Genomic DNA, 27,767 nt, shown 5'->3' on the forward strand with positions numbered 1-27,767 from the left:
TTCAGCAATATTAATCGTTTTGAATCTGGTTCTTGACTCGTGAACGAGTCAGTCTTTTGTTCGTTATCTGGCTCGGCTCGGTGTTCATCTTCAGTTCTCTCTTCACAGCAGTTCAGTCAGTGTACTGTTTGAGTAAATGAATTACTCCGGGATATTGGTTTGTTTGAACTCAGAGGGAGTGTCAGCCACATTAAAAAAGTTAACAGCTTAAGTCATTTGTGGATTAATGCGTATTGGAGACGCGAACCGTTTAAAACGATTCAATTCGATTTGGTGAACTGGTTCAAAAAGATCCGGTTACATCGAATGATTCGTTCGCGAACCGGATTTCACAAACTGCTTTGTTTTAATCTCTCTCACAACAGACACGGAAGAGAAGACAATGCTGAATAAAGTCGTAGTTTTTGCTATTTTTGGACCAAAATGTATTTTCAATGCTTCAAAAAATTCTAACTGACCCTCTGATGTCACATGGACTACTTTGAAGATGTTTTTCTTACCTTTCTGGACATGGACAGTAGACCGTACACACAGCTTTAATGGAGGGACTGAGAGCTCTCAGACTAAATCTAAAATATCTTAAACTGTGTTCCAAAGATAAACGCAGGTCTTACGGGTTTGGAACAACATGAGGGTAAGTTATTAATGACATAATTTAGATTTTTGGGTGAACTATACCTTTCAGTGTAGATCTTACAAGAAGATTTTTTAGTGAATTTGTCACTGGGAAAGGAAAGAGGAGCGTAAACTAATGCTGCTAGGGAAGAAGGCAAGCATGAGGCAGACTCGATTGCTACCCATGACAAGGCATCAGCTCCAGGATCTTCGTAGAGCCAGTGCAGTATTTGGGGTCAATATTTGAAGCCCAATAATAACATTGAAAATTAGGCAAAGACATTCTGCCCAGTGACTTAGGACGTTGTAGAAGATTTTTACTCATTCTAACAGGTTTGCCATTCCATATAAATGAGGTGAGAACGCCATCCAGTCTACAAAAAATGAGTTGGGAATAAACACAGGGATACACTGTAATAGATAGGTAAACTTAGGCAACACATTAATTTTGACAGAATTTATTTGACCTGCGACTGATAAAGGAAGTGAGGCCCAGCACTTTAAGTCCTGTTCAACTCGCTCCCATAAACCGGTGAAGTTTTCAGTAAAAAGTTAAGAAAATGTATTAGAAACATGTATACCTAAATATGTAAATGAGTGGGAAACCTTAAACAGGAAAGAAGAGAAAGAGAATTCCCGGGCAGCATTGTTGATGGGAAACATTTCACTTTTCTGTAAATTCAATTTAGAAACGGAGAGCCTTCCGAACATATATAAAAAAAAATTGAGTACATGAGGAAAGGATTCAGATGGGTCAGAAACATATAAGAGCAAGTTGGCCGCGTACAGACAGACTTAATGCTCTCGTCATCCTCTGATTATACCAGTTTTTTTTTTAATTTTGACGCAAAGTGATGGCCAAAGGCTCTATTGCCACTGCAAACAAAAGAGACAAGAGGGGCAACCCTGTCTAGTGCCACGATTAATCTGAAAATATGCAGAGGAAATATTGTGTGTACGAACTGAGGCAAGTGGGGCTTGGTATAATAATTTGATCCAAGATATAAAACAAACATCTGAAGAGTGTGAAATAAGTAATCCCACTCCACCCTGTCAAATGCCTTTTCTGCATCAACTGAAATCAAAACTTCAGGTACAGATGAAGGCATGAGATATGTTGAATAACCATCTGACATTAAGCCTTTAGATCTAATAATTCAATTATGCATTCCATCAGGTTACATACATAGATGTTATATGTGTTCTTATGACACATCTATTCCGTTACACTAAACAGCCCTGCTCATGACACTGCAAAAAATATAATGAAAGATTGTGCAGAAAGCCCTTATATGGAGATGGTCTGGACATGTTTTATGCAAATAAATAAGCTCATGCATGCAGCCACTCATTTAGAATACTCCAAATTCACTAATATTAGGACGAGGTTAAGAACAAATTCATGTGTGTACACACTTGTTTTAAATGGGAAGTTTGAATGTGTGTGTAAGTACGAATAATATATGCAATTATTACTCTCTGAGATGCTATCGCATTCCCACACATAGCTGCTAGATGAAGCTGCAAGCTTATACAGTGCTGCCAGAAGCTATACATTCATCAAATAAATAATTAAAAAAATATTTTGCTATTTAATTACTATAAAATATTTTTTAATTTTAGTTTATTCAGTACACATGGGGCATACTTCAAGGTGAGAAATATAGACATCTATACAAATATGAAAACCATACTTGCATGCAAATGTTTCGTTCTTGTTCTGTTATGGCATTCAATTGAAAGCAAATGCTACATTTGTTGACAAAAGTTAAAGGTATTTTATTGTACCAGTTTTTAATTTTTTTTTATTTTATGAAAAACATTTACCTCAGTATCTCCAGCTGACAATTTGGACTTTTCAGTCCACTCGAGAGCAGCTTCACTCCTGAATCCTGGAGGTCATTGTTACTCAGATCCAGTTCTCTCAGGACACAGTTTGGGGATTGTAAAACTGATGACAAACTCTTACAGGACTGAGCTGTGAGATTACATGAGGAAAATCTAAACAAGAAAAACACAGCCATTGCATAAAAAATCTTTACAATATTATTTTAAGTGAATGTAAATGCAAAAACTAAAATAAAATAATAATAATTACAGTGTTTTAAAACAAACCTCAGTATCTCCAGCTGGCAGTTTGGAGTTTTCAGTCCATCGCAAAGAAGCTTCATTCCTGAATCCTGGAGGTCATTGTTACTTAGATCCATCTCTCTCAGGACAGAGTTTGGTGATTGTAGAACTGACGACAAGCTCTCACAACACTGAGCAGTGAGATTACATAAGGAAATCCTAAACAAGAAAAACACTTCATATAATTTTTAGTGAACAGGTTAAAGCAAAATAAACTAATAAACAAGACTAAATAAAATGTTAAAAAACAAACCTTAGTATCTTTATCTTACAGTTTGGACTCTTCAATCCAAGAGAAAGCAACTTCACTCCAGAATCCTGCAGGTCATCGTTATTCAAGTCCAGCTCTCTCAGGATACAGTTTGAAGATTGTAGAGCTGATGAAAGACTGTCACAAGAATTGGCAGTGAGATAACACCCATGTAGCCTGCATAGAGAGAGAAAAAAATAGTGACACTGATGTTCTTATCAGGTATGGTTTATAAGCCTCTAGTAGCCTACTGAACAAGTGCTCAGTTCAGTTTGATCAGGGGCTCATGGAGTTTATCATTGGGCAGCTAGACAATTACCTGACAGCAAAGGCAACATCAAATCCTTCTATTCTTTGTTAATAGTGGAGGAGTGTTAGAAATTTTCCTCCCCAGCTATATAAAAGCTGGTCAGCAGAAGGAAGCATGAAGTGATCCAAAATGTCTTGGTAAACAGTAATACAATGTTTAAAAGACATGTTTAAAAACAATAAACATAAGCAACCCATTATTCAATAATTTTGCATTTACTTCTAGATTTATATATTAATTTGTTCAAGCAATTGGCAAAACATTTAAACTACTTTTCTTACATATCACAAACTAACTATTGACAGAAATAGATCTACTGCCTTTCCTTTTTTACAATATTTATTACAAGCAATCCTGCCGTTCATAAAGAACTTTATTTTTCTTCTCCCACGAGTGCCATCTTATTGCCTTGTTTATCTAAAAGTGCTCTTTCCCTTTAAACCTAACCAAAAAGAAATATGTGTTGACTGTGAAACAGAGTAGACTTTAATAATATGCATGTATGGTGTAATTATTACATTTACATGTCAATCCATGTTTATATTTAATGAAAATAATAAGCTGTTGTTTTAATTCAGCACTTGCAGTGCAGCAATAGACAGAAACAATCTCTACACTGCGGCAGATGTGCTGACGGACTGCAACCGTGTGTGCAGTGTGAATGATTGCCGTTAACAATCAGTTAACATGAGTGCAGGAATAAAATATGCACTGCATACGCACAGCAAATGGAGTAATGTGAACCTGACGTGCTCGCTGCAAGGGTGCATGACTGCAAGGCCTCCAGGAGAGCGCATGAGTGCTGAATGGTTAAACATGGGCAAGTATTAAAAAGCAATGCAATTTATAAATTTTAAGTGACGATGTGACACTGCCTCGATTGTAGAAGTGACAATTCCTGTGTCACCTGTGAAGCTCGCTTATAGACAGATGTGATGTGTGGTGATTTGAAGCCATTTGCATATTTTGAGAGAAAAAGAGAGAATGTGCGCGGTAATTCACTTCTGCTGTTTGTGAAGTTACTTCTCTCAAGATTTTCAAATTACTGTATACGTTATTTAATAAAGAAATATAGCATTATAATTATTTCACCCATGCCAGACAGAGAATGAGACTGTGCCACTGCATGTCATGCCAAACCCCTTACTGCAGCCACGTTATCAGCTTGAGATTGGTTTTTAGAAACCACCGATCGATCATCCCAAAGCAATTATCGGCTGATTTAGATTGGTATCCGATCAATCGGAGCACCCCTACTACAAACTAATTAGTGCTTAAACATACCACTGCCTATTTTTTCAATTATAAAACAATAGACAGAATCTTCGAAATCATGTAAGTGATTTATTTGAGCACTAGAAAAATACAATAAGAATAATTAGATTAATATTAAGAAAAATATAATAAGAAGAATTAACTATAGGCCTATGCCAATTACAGTAAATCCTGAGATTGCTAGAAATACAGCATTTACACTGTTAGACACTCAAACAGTCGGTAATCACATGTTGATGGCCTTCCTAATAGATGGTAATCATAAAGATGTGTCATATATGTGTCATGAAAGGTAAACATTGATAGCCTGAATGCACTGTAAGTCGATTTTGATAAAAGTGTCTGCTAAATGTATACATTTATTTAATTTATTTTAAAATTTATATATTCTATAATCAAACTCTATTAATATTGACGCATTTACACTGATAGCTGTCTATCACACGCTGATTATCAGTCATAGACATGGTTATCACGCAGATACAGCCACATTCCCCACAAAACACACACACACATATATATGAAAAATGTTGAAGAAGAAATAAATTAAGAATTATTTGTGCAAAAAACCAATCGATAAGTTATGCTTCCATCATACGACAGGTGCATCACAGTGCACATCAAGATCTGTCATGAGAGAGTGCTGGAATTCAAATAAACAATATTCTGCTTATCTTTGACTTTTTTTAGTGGATGGTCTCATCCTCTTAGTTCCACTGTATGCTACAAAACCATGCTAGTTTTTTACTACCGTGACGCCATTTTTTGAGCGTAGTTTAATAAATGAATAAATGAGACATAAACAAAAGAATTAACATCCATATTACAATGTTATTGCTTCGTTGGACTAAAATTGCGCTATGAGATGTTGTTCAGTGGACCCTTAACCTCCTCACTGAACCGGGATTTACAGCTGTGAATGTGTTTGTAACTCGTGGTTATGATGAATCTGGTATGTACTGCATTTGGATTATTCATGTTTTGATGTGTCCTGCTTACACAAATATAGAAAATACTTTCCTTATAAGCTTTCCATTGAAAACAGCGATCTGTCGTCGATACTTGAGGCTTAGACCTAGATTTATAGTTTGTATTGATGAATTTTGTCCTGTTTCATTTAATCTATTCCTAAACATTGATACATGCAAACAAAAAGCATTCAGTGCACCGGTGTCCAGGTGCGGGTTAACAGGTTAAAATACTTCAATCTGTATGCATTTAATTTAATACATGAGTTTCGCAATTTGAGTTGAATAACTGAAATAAATTAACTTTTCCACAACGTTCTTATTTATTGAAATGCACCTGTAGTCTTTGTTCCATCACTGAATTACAGTTACACCTACACTGCGTTGGACCCAACCACATTTTGTTGCTTCCGATGCCCATGGTTTTATTTCATATACACATTTTCTTATCCATTCCAGTAATAAATATTTATGGATCACAATCTTTGGTGTTGGTTGTGTCACTGGTGTTTCATTTTGTCATTGGTGTTACATCAAGAGATGAGCCACTTGGCTTCAGCTTACTAACAATATTTTGTAGTCTAGAAAGGGAAATAATTTCAAATTGGTTCAAAACTACAGGACTAATATTCCACAATGAAATTAAGAAATATTTTAAGCATACAGTATGAGACTGTAACAATGTTTGTTGTATAGGAGGGAAGACTGCAGGGTCGGCTTTGACTACTGACTGCTTTTATTGGCAACTTAAAAAACAAAAGGTGTGCAAACAGGCAAAAAACAGTCAAAAATCAACATAAATTCACTCCAACAAAATATCCAGCAAAGTCCAGGAGTGTGGCAGCCAGCTGTCCTTCTCTCTCGCTCCCATTTCTCCTGGTGTTTTATACTCTCTCCACGCCAATTACTGCAACAGGAGACAGGTGTTCGTTATTTGAGCTTAACCCACTCACTCACAGCGTGTCTCCTGATGCTCTCCCCTGCTGCAGGGTTCGCTAAACCACGCCCCCTTGCCACAGAGACGATGCATCATTTACATTTACATAGGTTTTCACAACAGTGTTTTTAGTTTGAGTTATTGTTTTTTACAGCTCCTCTTAATGAGGTCAGTGGAAATGTTAGGGTTGGCCTCACTACTAGCCATTGTTCAGACTTCAAGCAATTTCATCCGGAATGATTATACAAGCTAAGAGGTCAAAAGTCAGCCATGAACCTACATTAAACACTAAACACTTCAAATGAAACTTATTTTCAATGAAACATCAACATTAACTACTGCTAACCATTTGTTAATTTTTAATAATTACTTTCTTATATGACAGATACGTAAAACTGGTTTGTAATGAGTAAAGGATATTATTTTTATTTGTAGTAACCTTTGTGTGTTATTTCAAGAGAGCACTATAAATGTGTTGTTTTAATTTTTCCTTTATATTTATTTGTCTTCTTTTTCCATCCATTTATAATTACTTGTCATTTAACTATGCATATGATTTGACAGTGTTTTCATTAAAGAGTAAGATAACGACTATACATAATGATAAATAAAGAGAGATAAATACTTAAACTTGGATAAACTATATATTCAAATACATACATTTGGGGCCCATTAAAGTCATACCTAGGTTATATGAGACCCAACCAATTTGTCCTCGATGAAGGCACCACTTGGGTTGTCCTAATGGGTTGATGAAATTAATGAAATTAAATTAAAAAACTTATCGACACTGATTATATGATTGCCAGCCCAGGTTGGCAAATATGTTTACCGCAATTCACATTTATTGCTACCCCCAGCAATAAATGTGAATTGCACCAATTTCTTGGTATGGCAGGCTACTACCAGGGATTTTGCAGGAACTTCTCTGCATTAGTTTCCCCACTCACTGATCTTTTAAGCAGTAGCCGAAAATTCATGCAAGTGTAGGACTCGTTGTGTAATGCTCCTGTACTTTCGGCCCCTAATTTTGAAAAGTCATTCACACTGCAGTTGGATGACAGTGCCACAGGGGTGGGTGCAGTGTTGTTGCAAGAAGATGAGCATGGTGTTGATCATCCAGTCTACTATTTTTCAAAGAAGTTCACATCCTATCAGAGGCTCTATAGAACCATCAAGAAAGAGGCTCTTGTTCTCTTTCTGGCACTTCAACACTTTGATGTTTACATAGGAGGTAGTGCAACTCCTCTTCTTTTGTACACTGATCACAACCCTCTTACTTTCCTCGCTCAGATATCTAATTCAAATCAAGGCTTGATGCGATGGGCATTAATTGAGTAAGAATATATTCTTGATATTCGTCATTTGAGAGGCTCTTAAAATGTGAAGTGCTGATTTGCTATCCAGGGCCAGTAGTGCTGATACTTAAGTCAAGCAGTTAGACTGAAATTTATAATCTCGCCTGATGTGCCTCATGCTCCACCTAATCTGAGATTTAGTATGTACTAACCCTGGATGCAGACTTGCAATAACATACGCCTTCAATTAATCTACTTGAGAAAATAATTTCAAAGTCTGATTAAATCAAATGTAACAATTTATTATCAGTCAGGTAAGTATTATGCCAATTACATAGCCAATTCAGAGATATCAAATCAATAAAATTCTCAAAGATGATCAGATTAAAAGATTCATACCTGACTTCCGGAAAATACATAATATGGAGTGAAGAGACACACACCATATTACAAGCTTTATGGCTGCATAATAACCCTGATCCTCTCGCAACATTTCCTTAAGTACCTAAGACCAAGACAAACATCTCCCGAGACAAGAACTAACAATTGGAATTCGCATTAACTCAGGTCCCAAACCTGGGTGGTTTATAACTCAATGGGAACAATAGGTAATGACAAGACCCTGGGAAAGGGCACTCCCATTACAGTAAGAAAAATATCACTTAACTCTTAGGGTCTGTATTATCTTTTAGTCTACTTTTGTAAGATTGAGACCATTGTACCAGTTGCACTGAGACATTTCAAATGATCCCAGACATTACTGTTAGTTCACTTGCATTGAAATTTTTGTGTAATCATTCTGATCAGATTGAGTAGAAGGAAGCATGGGTGTAGGGTGAATGAAACAAATGGACAGAAGGGAAGGAGGTCTCCTGCACCTCCACTCTGTGGGGTGTCTCGAAGATGCCAGTGTATGTTTATATTGTCTGTTTCTCAGGAGATCAAAGTATCTTAGGTTCTTACAGTACTTTAAGTGGGAAAGTTTTCTAGGGAGATGGATGCCATTTCTTTTGAAAATTACCTTTTTCTCCTGTTTTTAAATTAGAGAAGAAGTCAGTGAAGGATCTCTGTATTTTATTTTATTTATCTTTTAGTAGGAAAGTTATTATTATTTCCCACATTCTGTTAAATAAAATATTTTGCTTTCATTTTAAAACTAGTTTTGCTGAGCATTTCTGTGTACCTGCCCAGGGACATGGTGATGGCAGTTCTCTCAGCCTCTCTCCACTATTTTGTTACACCTCTTTTTTCCCCTGGACTATTAAAGGGGCTCGTAAGACTGGGTACACACTAAAATATTTTTTAAATCTTACAAGATTTTCAAAATGTGAGAGACCACAAACAAGAGGACAAAATTTCCTAGATTTAACCATTTTGCTCCTATAGTGTGTGGTGTGCTGCTACACTAAGTAGACATCCAAAAGGCCCTTTTTCCCGCCGCACGTACCGCCGCGGCGGCGGTATAAAGTGCATTTGCAGCCTTTGAACGCTGAGTGGCGCTTTAACCACAAGTTATCAAACAAGCGCATCAAAGCACATTTTCGCTAATAGACGTCAGTTTTGCCTCACTGATGTGTTAGATTTGATGGCTTCAGTCAGGGAAAATGAAAGAAAAACACTGTAGTTAAAATATTTAATATTTAATATCCACAGACGAAAGTTTGGTACTTATGAAGTTATGTGCATTTCTTAGAACGAATTCAAGCAGGATGTCAAGCCTGTGCCTGAACCTGTGATTATATTTTCTCTAATCTACATGGTATTAAACCATATTTTAGATTTGACACATTTAAAAGGTGTGCAGTATTATTTATATTATATTATGCGTTATATTATTCAAAAGAAATTGTGGTTTACTTTGCATTGGAGCATTAAAAGTGGTAGCCTATTTTAGGGGGGTTGGCTACATGGATTAATATGCAAAATGTCAATATAAGGATTACTTTTTCACAGAATATCTGTTTTCGGCGGCACTTGTTTAGTTTAAAAGTAGACATGTCAAGCTTTCTATAGATATCTCTCTCATGTATTTTCGTTGAGTATTCACGGAGTTACAGTTCATTTTAATGACGTGATTGTAAATGAAGATCGGCGCAGACAAAGGCTGCAGACAGCACACCTTGTTTGTTATCTTTATTTTATAAGTGCACAAAGTTTTGTTGTTATTATGTCTGTATCCAAAAAAAAAGTAGACCCTTTACAGATTCGATTGATGTATTGCTCTTATCTGTACGATTAAAACTGAAAGTGTAATTTAAGTTCTTTTCGGGGTTATCAGGAGAAAATGACTCATAACGCGTATCCGCGTTAATCGACTCCAGAGGGTTAATAAAACAACATGCATTTTTGTTATTCGTTACCTGTCCTTTAACTTATTGGGAAAAAGACATTTGTCCGTAAACTGATTAAGAAATTGTTGCATATTTAAATGTGAAGCACTGTAGCTATAATGTCGTTCCCATTATTTAGGCCTAATTTGCCTAAAACAAGAAACGAATAAAATTAAACCAGCACGATTAAATCTTTGAAACTCTAAAGAATTAATAAAACGTCCTCACAATTAAACTCAAGTTCTCTCATTATAATCAACAACATTCACACGAAGTAAAAAAAAAGCTTTAGTAATTGACAACTAAAGTAATTTTAAAGGGAACCTTCTTTACTTGTTTTTAAAGTAGGGTAATATCATATAGCCTAAAAAAAATCCCTGTTTTTTTTATTTTAGAAAAAAAAATCTGATTTATGATTTAAACCGATTTTTAAATCAATATTCAAATGACGAAGAAATTTTACAAAACAAGTTTTAATATAGTTCTTTATCATTCATTTAGCAGTCAAATTTAGAACTGCAACAAGATGATAAAAAAACAGTACTGTTATTACCTTAATGCTGGAAAGATGCTATTTTTTTTAATACTAGCCCATCATGCATCTAACCATCCACTCAGCTTTAAGAGCTGTTCAGATTAAAACTGCCAGCTCCGCAGTGAGTCAGTGTCATGGACGGAGGACCTGTTAATATTTTTTCTAGTTTATATTTCCATCTCGTTATGCCACTGGTTTAGATTTTTTTTTTTTTTCTTATAGAACTTATTTGTAAATAGAGCAGTCACTGTCTGTGTCTACACCGGACGCGGAAGTTGTCATTTGTGCCCCACAGCGAAAAGTGTGTCTAAACTTGATGACATCACACTATAGTGTCAAATCATCTGAACACAGTGTCAGAACATTTCATCATAAACAGAAGAGCATCAGTTCACTGAGGGGGATCGTGTCCAGTGTATCCATCACTGTGTTCTGTTGTCTTTTGTTGGATTGTTCCACTTGTGTCCGGTGTAGACCTGGCGTGCGTTTCTTTTATTGTTTTATGTTACAGCCCTGCTTGTTTTAATGTTTTTATTAAATATCTGTATTGACTGCATGGTCATATTATCGAATTATTTACTGCCATGCGACCTACAAAAGTAAAGCTTGGCGAGTCGATGAACGAGCATTGCTGCAGGTTGATTTTCGGCGGATGTGCTGTGCTTGTGCAGCCGCGGTCGTCTTCATTTCGTCGGGTGAAACATCTCTCTCACTCCGCAGCAGAGTCGCAACAACTTCCCCTCCACGCGCTCTGATACCAGAAACATAACATAGCATATAAAATAATAATAATAAAAAAAATAACTGGAGAGTTTCAAAGTGGCTTAAGCTATTTTGTGTAAACTTTTTTCCCTATAGCCTATCACATGCCAAACTAATAACATTGTAAGCATTACATCTTTAATTGCTGCTTTCTGCTGTGAAAATTTTGTTTGTGATGAAAATAACAGTATATTTTTGTCAGTTTTTTTATCTAAACAGATCGATTAACTTCAAGATTTCAAAATCAGATAGCATGCTGATAATGTAGTTGCACTGTAAGATTACATTTGTTTAAACGCATTATTGCGAAAGCGATTGAGTGTGAATCGGTTTAAATCATGCTTTAACCCATAAATAATCAGTAAAAGAAACAGACAAACTCTTAACATCCCGCTGTACTCTTGCAGTCAACCTTCTGATCAAGCTAAATATGTTGGCTGTTGGCATGAATTTTACTGGTGATAAGAAGCTCATATTCAAGTGTTTGTGCAAAAATTATTAATATGCATTAATGACAGGGAGGCGCCGTATCATCACTTTAATTTTTCATGATAATGAATGTATAATTTTTTAATTAACATAATATCGTGGTGTCTCACATAGGTACATTAAAAATATATCTACTGAAAGCTTGAAATGTTTTTAGACGAAAAGGAATAGTGTAATGTGTGAATGTTGCATTTCTCTCGTCGGAGAGAGCCAGCACTGTGAATATAATCAAAACAACAGTCGTGTATAAACCGGTTCAGCAAGTGAAAGCCTCATAAGACACTGTCCATATGAAAGAGCAATTCACACTTTTATCTCGACCCCCACAATCCATGAATAACTACCCAAAACCCAACCCCCTCCAGCTGAACAGAATTCGGTCTGTGTTTTGGCTCTGAGGAACGGTGTGTTACTGGGCTGAAACATGCTTTCACTGAGAAGTACTCTTTGTATTCATAATTTTCTCGCAGCCCATATTATTATTTTCACAAGACCATAATGATAATAACAAATCATCAATTAATAATTAATCATTATTTTACGAAAATAAATGAAGAATGAGAATGCAAGCTTCACTGTCTGCGGTTGGACTTTACTGAATCAGATTGAGGCCAATACAACTTATTGATCATGAGCCCAGGGCCAGCGCAAGCTCAAATGCCGCTATAGGCAGAGCACGATCGTGCCGCCCCCCTCACATTCACAATTAGGGATCCTTAAGATGCATGTAAACATTTTTTTTTTAATCTATGAAATTACCCTAAAATAAAAAGGTGCAAGCATGTTTTCAGAGTTTTTAATTTTTTCATTCTGCAAAAAGGTGAAAAGGGTACACAATGCAACAGCTAAGTATAAATTCTGTTTTATAGGCTAATAGATAGTGTACAGAATAAAACTAAACATGTGCACTCAACTTTTTAGCTCACAAAACTGGAGTTTTCGATTGTTTTCTTGACTGATACACACATTCACACACCTTCATTTCAGAAGCGTGCGCGTCGCGCTTTCGCAGCGGCAAACGCTTTGACTACACTTCGGAGATCATTTTTATCAGTTTAAGCTTTGAGAAACTACGTTCTCCATAGCTCACAGTGACAGGGAGAGTGGGAAGCACTCTCAATGCTACAAAAACATTTGGAAAATTGTTTTCCATCCCTTTTTCACAGATGAATTTAAGCGCATCCAGTGGTTTAGATCCAGCAACCAGGCGTTGGCCCAAAGCAGTCAGCACCTTCAAACAATTCATGCCCATCAACCCACGAGTCTCCATGAGTCAGGGCCTTTTCCAGTCCTAAGCAATCCTGAAGAACTAGGCTATTCTATTCTCCTTTTCTTTGAGAGATGCGATGTCATCTAAAAATCCAAATACGCGCCCATGGTCTCTAAGCAGCGAAAAGCACTCTTCCACGGAGGCGATTACTCATGACCAGATAAATTTATTCGGTTTGACATTTTTGAATATACATTAAAGTATTTTGCATACATATAGACCTACTAATAGGGCGCTGCCATGCGGGAATTTTTATTCGAAATGTAAAGTTTTTTTATTTATTTATAGCTTTTATTTTATTTATACCTAATGTGAAACAAACAAATAAATTAATAATTCTCTCTCTCTCTCTCTCTCTCTCTCTCTCTTTCTCTCTCTCGCCTTCTCTCTCGCATTCTCTCTCTCCGCCCTAGGCGGCTGCCTAGTTCGCCTATAGGCACGCGCCGGCTCTGCATGAGCCCAACATTTAGCAAGGCAGGAAAATTCTAACGGAAGGAAGACGTATATCATTGAGCTAATGCTGTTAAACAGAGAGAGAGAGAGAGAGAGAGAGAGAGAGAGAGAAACTAGTCTAGGGCTATTCTTAAACTTGGAGCTCATTATATTGAAGTAGCCTACAAATCCAAACACCAGAAACGTTATGCATTTTATGAATAATGAAATGTTATGAAAATTATGCATTTTATGGTTGAAATATTATTTTAGTTCACAACTTTAAGTTCCGTTGTTTAAAAAAATGCTTTATTGGCTAATGTTTCATAAACCTTCGGTTGCTCTAAAATGCCATTGTTAATTTCTAAAATGTTATGCCATTATTAATTTCACAGTATTTTTACCACCTAAATGACTAATCTTTAAAGTCACAATTCTATAATGGTCAACATTACTCAGGCCAATGGTATTTTTTTAATGACATTATTTTATTATTATTATTATTATTATTATTATTATTATTATTATTATTTGAATAATTGTAGCTTACATAACTAGGTAAAGCAAAACAAATATTCGGATTGTCCCTTATTTTTTCCCTTGTTTTCCTAAAGAATAAACACGTATTTTTTACAAGAACAAACATGATAACATATTATTAATTAATAAAAAATAATTTAAGCAATTAAAACCTTTTTTTAAACTTGAATTTAAATACTATTAAACTAACTTTAAATTCTCAAGGAGTTCATAAGTAAAAAAAAAAGTTATAAATGAACTTGTGTTAACAATATAATTAGAACTAACAATATAATTTGATTTTTTAAAATGAACAATTCCTGTATAAAATGGGACAGCAACCTTTATATCAGTGGTTCTCAACCTTTTTTTCCAGCGGGCCGCACTATGGTCTAAGTGCAAGTCTACGCATATAATTTAAATATTACGTCAGCAATACAAGCCAACCTGATTTATAATATTATAGCCTAACTATTATGATATATAATCTATCACATTCATTGAAATAAACAATTCTATTCCCCATAAATAAAACACCTAATGCTGTCGGGAGCTGACCAATTTTGTGAGATTCAGCTTGAAAGCAATAACACAAAGAAGTTGCGATTGTAACGCCTGTGTTATACTTTCCGCATGAGCAATCCGGATGCAGACACGGCCAGCGCGGACGCAGACTTCTTCAATTTATACTTCTGAATGCGCAGGCTGATGGTCCGCTCTGAAATTGCCCATAATTATTGCACATCTGACTGTCTTTATATTCTTTTACTGATGGATTGCACAGGTTCGAGTAGCAATGAGCTTCTTCACTCTGCCTGCACATGTGCAATTTTGCTTTTGAAGCCTACTGACCACGTGCACCTGTCCGCGCGGTCGTCTGCTCATGAGCCTCGGCACACACTCTCCGATGACGATAAGGATTGTTACATAGTGTATGGTGTTTCCATTTATCTGAACTTCTTCAATTGAGTTGCGGGGCAAAAAAAAAAAAAAAAAAAAATCCAGCACTTCTCCTTCAATACTGATACTGCGACTATTCACAGTTTGTACATGTTCATTCGCTGGCATTTTTTGAATTTCTTTTTTTTCTCCCTTAAAAAACAAACGTGTCCATTCTGATGCGCAATTTTACCTTAAAGGCAATTTACCTATTGGCTGTTGATGACTATTTGAATTGAATTCTGCCAAAGCGCGCGCTTGTATGTGTTCGTTAAATGCTTATGCCAGTGCTCATGTCTGAAAATAATATATGAAGAAAAAAAAATCACATAAAAACATTAGGATATAGCTTATATTTCATTAGTAGCATAATTTTTTTTTAATTGATGTAAATAATAAAATTTTAGAAAATTATATAAAAAAAAAATGTATTCAGCATGTGGTTCGGGCCACATTTGAATTCGTCACGGGCTACGGGTAGAAAACCACTGCTTTATTTCAAACATTTTTAAATCGTCCACAGCTGAGTTTTGCGGGAGGCTGATCTGCGCCAGATCGCGTGAAGTGAATGTAATGAACAAAGTCATTTTCAGATGCAATAAAAAAAAAAAAAAACATGGATAATCTAGATTAGTCCCAGGCTCTGTTCTGAAGTAAAATAATGATAATTACTGTTAACCAAGAGTAACACATTTTTAACACATTTTAACGGATTAATCGCCTATTTTCATTTGCTGAATGTTTTCTTTATTTTTTATTTTTTAAACACGCTAAAAATTAAATTAAGTTTGTCAGAGGAAAAAAAATATGAGTCGTGTATAGGTTTCATTTTAACGGATCAATCACCTATTTTCGTTTGCTGCATGTTTTTTTTTAAACACGCTAAAAAATAAATCAGAGTTTGTGAGAGGAAAAAAATAGGCTATAGGAAAATATTTTACAACAAATCCTTTAAATTTAACAAATTTATCAGAACAAAACAATAAATAAGGTTTGGCTTTCTCAATCGGGAGTAATCAAACTTTTCCATATTTGTGATGTTGCCTATTTGAAGCCTAACTTTTATTCATGAGGTAAATAGGCTGTGTGCGTTTCAGTATCGATGAAAAAAAAAATCATAATTAACAATGTCAAAGTGCTCACGCCGAATGTCTGGTGAACGACTGCTGTTTCCAGTGAATATGTGCGCAAGGCACCAGCACGCTCAAACAGCTGAAACAAATAATACTTAATTTTTGGTCACACATAAGGCATAATTCAAAAATGCTGGTAGTTTGAAAAATCAAGAAAAATAACAGAGTTAATACTAATTATTGATAAATTCTGGACCGTTCCCATTTCGCTCTGCATATGGAACCTGAAGATTTTTTTAAACCAAGAATGAACCGAAATGAAAATGAAATTAAAACATTTAGCTTATATATATATAACAAAAGAAATTGTGGTTTACTTTGCATCCGAGCATTAAAAGTGGTAGCCTATTTTAGGGGGGTAGGCTACATGTATTAATATGCAAAATGTCAATATTTTAATATATTATGCCTATATTTTAATTTATATTTTAAATATAAATATATTTTTTCCTTTAATAAAACAGCATGCATTTTTGTTATTCGTTACCTGTCCTTTATTTTGACATAACTTATTGGGAAAAAGACATTTGTCTGTAAACTGATTAAGAAATTGTTGCATGTTTAAATGTGAAGCACTGTATAATTTCGTTCCCATTATTTAGGCCTAATTTGCCTAAAACAAGAAACTAATAAAATTAAACTGGCACTATTAAATCTTTGAAACTCTAAAGAATTAATAAAACGTCCTCACGATTAAACTCAAGTTCTCTCATTATAATCAAAAACATTCACACGATGTAAAAAAAAAAGCTTTAGTAATTGACAACTAAAGTAATTTTAAAGGGAACCTTCTTTACTTGTTTTTAAAGTAGGGTAATATCATATGGCCTAAAAAAAAATCCCTGTTTTTTTTTTTTTTTTAGAAAAAAAAATCCGATTTATGATTTAAACCGATTTTTAAATCAATATTCAAATGATGAAGAAATTTTACAAAACAAGTTTTAATATACTTCTTTATCATTCATTTAGCAGTCAAATGTATAACTGCAACAAGGTGATTAAAAAAAACAGTACTGTTATTACCTTAATGCTGGAAAGAGGCTATTTTTTTTAATAGCCCATCATGCATTTAACCATCCACTCAGCTTTAAGAGCTGTTCAGATTAAAACTGCAGCTCCGCAGTGAGTCAGTGTCATGGACGGAGGACCTGTTAAAATTTTTTCTAGTTTATGTTTCCATCTCGTTATGCCACTGGTTTAGATTTTTTTTTTCTTATAGAACTTATTTGTAAATAGAGCAGTCACTGTCTGTGTCTACACCGGACGCGAAAGTTGTCATCTGTGCCCCACAGCGAAAAGTGTGTCTAAACTTGATGGCATCACACTATAGTGTCAAATCATCTGAACACAGTGTCAGAACATTTCATCATAAACAGAACGAGCATCAGTTCACTGATGGGGATCGTGTCCAGTGTATCCATCACTGTGTTCTGTTGTCTTTTGTTGGATCGTTCCACTTGTGTCCGGTGTAGACCTGGCATGCATTTTTTTATTGTTTTATTTTACAGCCCTGCTTGTTTTAATGTTTTTATTAAATATCTTTATTGACTGCATGGTCATATTATCGAATTATTTACTGCCATGCGACCTACAAAAGTAAAGCTTGGCGAGTCGATGAATGAGCATTGCTGCAGGTTGATTTTCGGCGGATGTGCTGTACTTGTGCAGCCACGGTCGTCTTCATTTCGTCGGGTGAAACGTCTCTCTCACTCCGCATCAGAGTCTGTGAGAAGCAACAACTTCCCCTCCACGCGCTCTGATACCATAAACACTTTCACCTTCACTCCATGAATAAAGTATATCAGTATGTTTGAAATGTTATGTTCATAACATAGCATATAAAATAATAATAATAAAAAAAAAATAACAGGAGAGTTTCAAAGTGTCTTAAGCTATTTTGTGTAAACTTTTCCCCCTATAGCCTATCACATGCCAAACTAATAACATTGTAAGCATTACATCTTTAATTGCTGCTTTCTGCTGTGAAATTTTTGTTTGTGATGAAAATAACAGTATATTTTTGTCAGTTATTTTATCTAAACAGATCGATTAACTTCAAGATTTCAAAATCAGATAGCATGCTGATAATGTAGTTGCACTGTAAGATTACATTTGTTTGAACGCATTATTGCGAAAGCGATTGAGTGTGAATCTGTTTATATCATACTTTACCCGAAAATAATCAGTAAAAGAAGCAGACAAACTCTTAACATCCCGCTCGACTCTTGCAGTCAACCTTCTGATCAAGCTAAATATGTTGGCTGTTGGCATGAATTTTACTGGTGATAAGAAGCTCATATTCAAGTGTTTGTGCAAAAATTATTAATGTGCATTGATGACAGGGAGGCGCCGTCTCATCACTTTAATTTTTCATGATAATGAATGTATAATTTTTTAATTAACATAATATCGTGGTGTCTCACATAGGTACATTAAAAATATATCTACTGAAAGCTTGAAATGTTTTTAGACGAAAAGGAATAGTGTAATGTGTGAATGTTGCATTTCTCTCGTCGGAGAGAGCCAGCACTGTGAATATAATCAAAACAACAGTCGTATATAAACCGGTTCAGCAAGTGAAAGCCTCATAAGACACTGTCCATATGAAAGAGCAATTCACACCTTTATCCATGGATAACTACCCAAAACCCAACCCCCTCCAGCTGAACAGAATTCGGTCTGTGTTTTGGCTCTGAGGAACGGTGTGTTACTGGGCTGAAACATGCCTGCACTGAGCAGCACTACTCTTTGTATTCATAATTTTCTCGCAAGCCCATATTATTATTTTCACAAGACCATAATGATAATAACAAATCATCAGTTAATAATTAATCATTATTTTACGAAAATCATTGTTATTTGTGATCGTGGATGTTTGCGGGAGGCTTTAAGACCAAGCGGAATCCTCTTTTCCCGCCTCACAGCGCACGGGTCTCAGGCTTCACTGTCTGCGGTTTGACTTTACTGAATCAGATAGAGGCGAATACAACTTATTGATCATGAGCCCAGGGCCAGCGCAAGCTCAAATGCCGCTATAGGCAGAGCACGATCGAGCCGCCCCCCTCACATTCACAATTAGGGATCCTTAAGATGCATGTAAACAAATTTTTTTTTAATCTATGAAATTACACTAAAATAAAAAGGTGCAAGCATGTTTTCAGAGTTTTTAATTTTTTCATTCTGCAAGAAGGTGAAAAGGGTACACAATGCAACAGCTAAGTATAAATTCTGTTTTATAGGCTAATAGATAGTGTACAGAATAAAACTAAATGTATGCACACATTTTTTTAGCTCACAAAACTGGAGTTATTGATTGTTTTCTTGACTGATACACACATGCACACACCTACATTTCAGAAGCGTGCGCGTTGGGCTTTCGCAGCGGCAAACGCTTTGATTGCATCCTCGAGTTTAACTTGTACTTCGGAGATCATTTTTATCAGTTTAAGCTTTGAGAAACTGCGTTCTCCATAGCTCACAGTGACAGGGAGAGTGAGAAGCACTCTCAATGCTACAAAAACATTTGGAAAATTGTTTTCCATCCCTTTTTCACAGATGAATTTAAGCACATCCAGTGGTTTAGATCCAGCAACCAGGCGTCTGCCCAAAGCAGTCAGCTCTTCGAACAATTCATGCCCATCAACATCCCGCGAGTCTCCATGAGTCAGGGCCTTTTCCAGTCCTAAGCAATTCTGAAGAACTAGGCTATTCTATTCTCCTTTTCTTTGAGAGATGTCATATAAAAATCCAAAAACGCGCCCATGGTCTCTAAGCAGCGAAAAGCGCTCTTCCACGGAGGCGATTACTCATGACCAGATACATTTATTCGGTTTGACATTTTTGAACATTAAAGTATTTTGCATGCATATAGACCTACTAATAGGGCGCTGCCGTGTGGGAATTGTTATTTGAAATGTAAAGTTTTTTTATTTAGTTATAGCTTTTATTTTATTTATACTTAATGTGAAACAAACAAATAAATTAATAATTCTCTTTCTTTCTCTCTCTCTCTCTTTCTCCCTCTTGCCTTCTCTCTCTCTTGCCGCCCTGGCTGAGCTGCCGCCCTAGGCCCTGTTCGCCTATAGGCATGCGCCGGCCCTGCATGAGCCCAACATTTAGCAAGGCAGGAAAATTCTAACGGAAGGAAGACGTATATCATTGAGCTAATGTTTAAACAGAGAGAGAGAGAGAGAGAGAAACTAGTCTAGGGCTATTCTTAAACTTGGAGCTCATTATATTGAAGTACAAATCCAAACACCAGAAACGTTATGCATTTTATGAAAATTATGCAGTTTATTTATTCACATGCTGTATGGTTGAAATAATATTTTAGTTCACAACTTTAAGTTCCGTTGTTTAAAAAAATGCTTTATTGGCTAATGTTTCATAAACCTTCAGTTGTTATGCTCTAAAATCCATGCCATTATTAATTTCACAGTATTATTACCACCTAAATGACTAATCTTTAAAGTCACAATTCTATAATGGTCAAAATTACTCAGGCCAATGGTATTTTTTATTGACATTATTTTATTATTATTATTATTATTATTATTATACTGCTTTATATCAAACATTTTTAAATCGTCCACAGCTGAGCTTTGCGGGAGGCTGATCTGCGCCAGATCGCGTGAAGTGAATGTAATGAACAAAGTCATTTTCAGATGCAATGAAAAAAAAAAAAACATGGATAACCTAGATTAGTCCCTGGCTCTTTTCTGAAGTAAAATAATAATAATTACTGTTAACCAAGAGTAACACATTTTAACGGATTAATCGCCTATTTTCATTTGCTGAATGTTTTCTTTATTTTTTATTTTTTAAACACGCTAAAAATAAATTAAGTTTGTCAGAGGAAAAAAAATATAGGCTATGAGTCGTGTATAGGTTTCATTTTAACGGATCAATCACCTATTTTGGTTGCTGCATGTTTTTTTTTAAACATGCTAAAAAATAAATCAGAGTTTGTGAGAGGAAAAAAATAGGCTATTAGAAAATATTTTACAACAAATCCTTTAAATTTAACAAATTTATCAGATCAAAACAATAATTAAAAATATATAATTCTAATGGATAAATATAATTGCAGTATACAATAATATAGGCTTAGTAATAAAACAAAAAATAATAATAATTTAAAGCTAAGCATAAGGTAAGGTTTGGCTTTCTCAATCGGGAGAAATCAAACGTTTCCATATTTGTGATGTTGCCCATTTGAAGCTTAACTATTATTCATGAGGTAAATAGGCTGTGTGCGTTTCAGTATCGATGAAAAAAAAAATCATAATTAACAATATGTCAAAGTGCTCACGCCGAATGTCTGGTGAGCGACTGCTGTTTCCAGTGAATATGTGCGCGAGGCACCAGCACGCTCAAACAGCTGAAACAAATAATACTTAATTTTTGGTCACACTTAAGGCATAATTAAAAAATGCTGGTAGTTTGAAAAATCAAGAATAATAACAGAGTTAATACTAATTATTGCTAAATGCTGGACCGTTGCCATTTCGCTCTGCATATGGAACCTGAAGATTTTTTTAAACCAAGAATGAACCGAAATGAAAATGAAATTAAAACATTTAGCTTATATATATATATATATATATATATATATATATATATATATATATATATATATATATAGGCCTTATATTTATTTACTGTTTAATAAAAATAGCATGCATATGATCCTTTGTGTTAAGGTCTTCTTTTAATTTTTGTTTAGTAGACTGTAGCCTAAGACTATCCTACATTTTAAAAATTAACAAATTGTAAAAAAAAATATGTTTTTTTTTTAAATGTTACAATGTTATATCATAATGTTATTGTTGTTTTACTTCCTTTTATCTCATTTTACAATTACATTCATTTCGCAATCCGTCCCTTTGCGCCACCTGGCGGTAGTTTCGCGAATGATTTTAACACGCGACTGAATTACAGTTACCAGCACGGCGATAAGCCCCAGATAGGATGGCCACCTACTGTATGTAACCCTCATTCCCTGTAGGAGGGAACGGAGACGTTACGTCCCCTTGCCACATCGCTGTTCGGCTGAACGGCCGTGTCACTGGCTTGGCTCCTCAGCGAAAACTTGAATGCGAGTTGCTTGTGCTGCTCCTTATATACCTGCTCTACGGGGCGGAGCTCACGATGCAAAATCCGCAGACCAAGGTACATTGTGTACTATTGGCTCATTTTGTACCATTTGAAGGTGATTGGGCTCTCAGACGAGATCCCATTCGTAACGTCTCCGTTCCCTCCTTCAGGGAACGATGGTTGCATACGTAACCAAGACGTTCCGTCCAAACATTAGGATTTCTGATTGTAAATATTTAACATGTTGAATATTTATGATTCACGATCGGGGTGCCTCCAACATTCTTCCAAGCAGATTCAGTTACTCTTCACACACCTCACACCACAGGAAAAGCTGATAAGATAATCATCAGATCCACCAAAATAAGCTGGACATTACCTAGTATTGTCGGAAGGGGAATAATCAGCCCAAAATCAGCCTGATTATCTTGTGGTGTGTACCCAGCATAACACTACTGAGGGCCCTATTTTAACAATCTAAGCACAAGGTCTAAAGTGCACGGCACAGGTGCACTTAGGGCATGTCCGAATCCACTTTTGCTAGTTTAATGATGAGAGAAAAATATACAGTGTGCATGGTCTAAAAGGGTTGTCCCTATATTCTAAATGAGTTAAAGGTGTGGTTTGGGTATAACGTGCAATAATCCAATCAGAGTCTCATCTCCCATTCCCTTTAAGAGCAATTTGCATTTGTGCCATGGCGTAATTGCTATTTACAATTTGCAAGTGCAAAGACCAAACACATCTCCAGAGATAAAATGGAGCCTAATTCTGATACATGCCATGACTACCCATTATGACATGTAGGCGTTTTTGTATTTGTAACTTACACAATAATTATCTTTTACATTGCAATCCTTTCATTTTTAATATTTGGCATGTTTGTGTGCTGCTGTGTATCCCCATGTTTAAGCAGATCTATTTCAGTTGCCTCAAAATAGCAACGGGCCAACAATGCACCTGAACACACCTCATTTTCAGTGCACAAATGGGTGCAAATGCATTTGATATTTAAACAACGTGGCCCAGGACATGAGGAAAAATACATAGGACTGAAACTAGCAAAAAAACACTTGGATCACATCAGGAGCTGCATTGCACCAGGTCTATGATGGAGCCCTGAGTGTTTATATAATCCGCATTGCGTTGTCTTAAAAGAAACCCTAAAGCAAACAAATGTCACTGATACATCCCCATTACAATATACAAAGGGTATAGTTATGAAACAGTAAATGAGAGAATGTTAAAGTCAAACCTCAATATCTCCAGCTGACAGTTTAGACTCTTCAGGGCATCAGAGAGTAACTTCACTTCTGAATCTGTCAGGCCATTTACATTCAGGTCCAACTCTCTCAGATTGGAATTTGATGATTGTAAAGCTGAACACACAGTTTCACAGTGCTGAACAAAAGACCAACATCCTGCAATTCTGTAATAAAGAATAACATTTAATGAGGAGGAGATGGATGGTTCTGTATTCTGTGCATAACAATAAAATATTACTCATTGATCACATAATTAATATCCCATGCAACATATCCTAATATTGTTTGTTGGCAACATTCATTCATGAAGTGGTTTATGTCTTACGGAAATTTAGCTGTTATGCATTTACACTGAGAGACGATCTCTGTTCATCCTGTTACAAAGCAATGACATTTTTTTGTGCAAGGATTCTTCACTGATCATCAAGGCACACTTTGACATTAACGTTCACACAAACCTCAACAATGGAAACAATAAAACATTAAAGGAGGTGGGTGTTTTAATTATTGTTGACAGCTGTGGATTTTTGTTTAACATTACAGTGATTGACAATTCTATTTGAATAGGCATTTTGAGAGGACCCGATAAAGACCAAGTGACCAAGATCTTGTAGTTAATTTTATATATATATATATATATATATATATTAGGGGTGTAACGGTTCACAAAATTCACGGTTCGGTTCGATACAATACACTGGTGTCACGGTTCGTTACGTTTTAGATGCAGCAAAAAGAAAAAATTGGCAGATAAATTTCCTTGATTTTTAAAAAATGTTTTATTTATTAAAACTAACAAAGTATGGTTTTTTTTTACATTGAACAATGATGGAGCTATTCTTTACCCATCTTCTATGGTGTTTTCTTAGCAGCATACTGTATAAAACAAAAACAGCTCCTTATAAAAAAAAATGAAAATGTTATATTATTGTAGTAGTTATGAACAAATACAAAGATGTAACTTTTTATATGGAACTCTATAACTCTTTATATTGAGTGTGTTTTTACTCAATTGGTTCTCTATAGGGCTTATGTTTTTTGGAACACAGCAGGAATTACAGTCTGTCTGAAATGGGCTCGTGAAGGAATATTGTAACGGGGCTCAATTATATTAAGCATGTTCTTAAAACCTACGTTTTCCACTACAGAGTAAGGCGCTCGCTCACTCAGTACGTGCTGAAGGCTCGTTGCAAAATGGCTAATGCGTTTAACAGACCAGAAATAGAAGATCCTCCAATAACCAACAGGTCTGGTGTTTGGGTGCACTTTGGATTCCCTGTAAGCTATAATGGTGATGATAGAATGAATGGTAAATAGTAAGGTCTCATATCCGCAGCTATAACGTAAATGTAGCCTACCAATCGCCGTGGTGATGTCTTTTGCCCTGTTTGAATCCGTTGGAAATGTCTGTCTAAATGCTGCGGGGATAGTTTGTTTCGTGTTTCTCCTTTTTTTCGTCTTTTCCCAGATACTGACACTCTAAGGTGATGTCGGCGTAAATGAGTTGACATGTTTCAAGTATTCTCGCTGGTGTTTTTTTTTATTTTTTATTCCCGCTGGTGTACCCTAGATGCGACATATCGTTGCTTTTTTATCCACCACTCTCTTGCCATCACCATTATAGCTTACAGGGAATCCAAAGTGCACCCAAACACCAGACCTGTTGGTTATTGGAGGATCTTCTATTTCTGGTCTGTTAAACGCATTGGCCATTTTGCAACGAGCCTTCAGCGCGTACTGAGTGAGCGAGCGCCTGACTGAGTAGTCTAACATAAACATATAAGTTGGTGTTTTTTTCTTCTTCGGGGGTGTCAGGGGCGTTGCCTGTTACGTCGTATGGGTTATTGGGCTACCTTGTTGAACGCATATCATTATATTTCACAATTTTTTTTTATTTTCCAAATATAATTAATTAGTCCAACGAACCGTTCGGTCCATAATGCGTACCGCGTACCGAACCGAAAGCCTCGTACCGAATGGTTCAATACGAATACGCGTATCGTTACACCCCTAATATATATATATATATATATATATATATAAAGTATATATATATATATATATTAGTGGTGGGCATAGATTAATTTTTTTAATCTAGATTAATCTCACTGTGATCTTGAAATTAATCTAGATTAATCTAGATTAAAATGGCTCATTCGAATTCTGCCGAAGGCATTCAGAATATGTATGCTACCCAAATAAAATTGACAAACAGTAAGTCTTTGAGAAGGGGTTTATCAAGCCAGGTGGTGCATTAGAAAAGGGGCTCATCTCCTGTTTCCAAAATGCAACACAAAGTGCTTGAAAAAGCTGTAAACTAATTCCACATTGCACAAGGTGCACACAAGGTGCAAACAAACTTACGCCGGTTTCACACATACTCTGTCTGCAGTGCGTATGCGTTGCATATTTTTTTACGCACCCATGTTAATGGATTCCAGCGTTCGAGTAGCGGACTGCAAACGCGTCCAATGTAAAAGCATATCGAGTGCTGCACCACATACGTAACACACATGGACTGCATACACACTGCAGACGGAGTATGTGTGAAACAGGCGTGAGCAGAGCCGTAGCTGGGGTCAGCGGGGCCCCGGTGAAGGTTGTACCAGTGGGCCCTGTTTGAAATTGTTTAATTTGTATGTCAGTTTATTTTTATTTATTTGTGCTATTTACACAATGTTAAATTTTTTTAAGTTTGTAGGTGTCAAGGTACAGAAACCAAACAATTAAATCTAAAACTGGATAGTCTTCAATGTAAAAATGAAATATACAATCAAACTTACAATTATTCAGACACCAACATTTCTCACATTATTACAGTTTTGCTATATATATCAAAAATGATATCTGGTGTCTGAATAATTTTTGGTTTGACTGTAAGTGATTTTCATTTTCATTTTCTTGGATTAACATTACAGCAGCTAGTAGCTAAATTAGGCGCGGTCACTTTAAGAGACGATAAACGCATCCAATATAATACACGCCCCATTTTTTTCCTCAACTGTTTAATTTCACTTAAGAAATAACTGACAGTTTTTTCGAGCATAATTTCCAAGATGGATATTTTGACATATTTTGTATGTATTTGTCGGCACAAGAGCAAAAATAAGCAAATTCAAGCGTTTTGAGACGTCTTTCTCTGCGTGAGCCCTGAACACCAGAACACCGCGAGTACTGAATTGGGCTCTTTCACATCTTTTTGTTTGTTCAAACTGTGATTTGTATTTGTTCGTTCAGGTGCAGGAGGGACTTCGAGGAGAACTTCGCAGAAGAGAGCTCGGTTCAGTGTCGCTGTCCGTAATATGCGATTCTGTCTCTGCGTGCACACCAAACACAGCGCGCGAGTAACCAGCTACTCTGTTCAGCTTTTCCGAGTCTTGTGTTTAGATGCTTTAATGTTAAAATCGACAAGCAGTAAGGCTTAAAAACACGTGAAAAAGATAAGCTTTCGTGACGATGCGCAGCAGTGGTCCATCAACTGTCCTGAGCATCTTTTTAGGCTGGCCTCAGCCAGTCGGTTATATAAAATATCAAGGTGAAAGTCATCATAGCTTGCTGAGTATAGACCCAGCTCCCAACCCAACTTTGAGAATAGATTAACGGCGATATTTTTTTTATCGACCGATAAGAGTCTCCCGTTAACGCAGATATATATATATATATATATATATATATATATATATATATATATATATATATATATATATATACGTGCTGCAGTGCATGGGATTTCTCATTCTTTTTCTACATATTTGCTTCCGTTGCCACAGTACGCATGTTTCTTTATGAACAGGAGACAAAAAAACTAACACAAAAGAGTCAAGGGTCAAATGCTAGACTAACCACTAATGCAAACAGTATAATTTTCAGTAAAACATCATAAATGACTAGAGCTAAACTTCTTTTAAATAAGCTTATATGTATTAATAAAATCTTGAGGGATTTCATGTGTTCTTTTATTTACAGTCTGTGCAGCTGTAAGTCAGTTGTAGTGTTTCTGCTTTACTCTTTTTTTTATATTCTTGTTCATCTTTTCTTCAGTGTTTCTGTTTGTTAACAGCAGGTGTTCATCACTAATGCTCCCTACGCACTTAATCACTTAATTATCTCATTATCACTGCTTCAGTGTAACGTTTTACTCTCAGAGGGACAATTTTTACACAATACTGTTTTCAAAAATAATGGGAGGGGGGGGGGGGTCATTTTGGCCATGC

General features: G+C 35.8%; 1 protein-coding gene across 3 annotated transcripts in view; it reads right to left on the reverse strand.

The window, feature by feature from the left end:
• LOC132157539 (NACHT, LRR and PYD domains-containing protein 12-like) overlaps positions 1-27,767 on the reverse strand; it is a 137,974-nt gene that overhangs the window by 21,749 nt on the left and 88,458 nt on the right. For all 3 annotated transcript variants that reach the window (XM_059566912.1, XM_059566914.1, XM_059566913.1), the window contains 4 exons: positions 23,544-23,717; positions 2,999-3,172; positions 2,731-2,904; positions 2,443-2,616 (listed from right to left, as the gene is read on the reverse strand). In XM_059566912.1, coding sequence (XP_059422895.1) covers positions 2,443-2,616; positions 2,731-2,904; positions 2,999-3,172; positions 23,544-23,717 — 696 coding nt within the window. The remainder of the gene's footprint in view (positions 1-2,442; positions 2,617-2,730; positions 2,905-2,998; positions 3,173-23,543; positions 23,718-27,767) is intronic.

The sequence above is a fragment of the Carassius carassius genome, chromosome 14 (genome assembly GCF_963082965.1).
Source record: "Carassius carassius chromosome 14, fCarCar2.1, whole genome shotgun sequence".
Taxonomy (NCBI): Eukaryota; Metazoa; Chordata; class Actinopteri; order Cypriniformes; family Cyprinidae; genus Carassius; species Carassius carassius.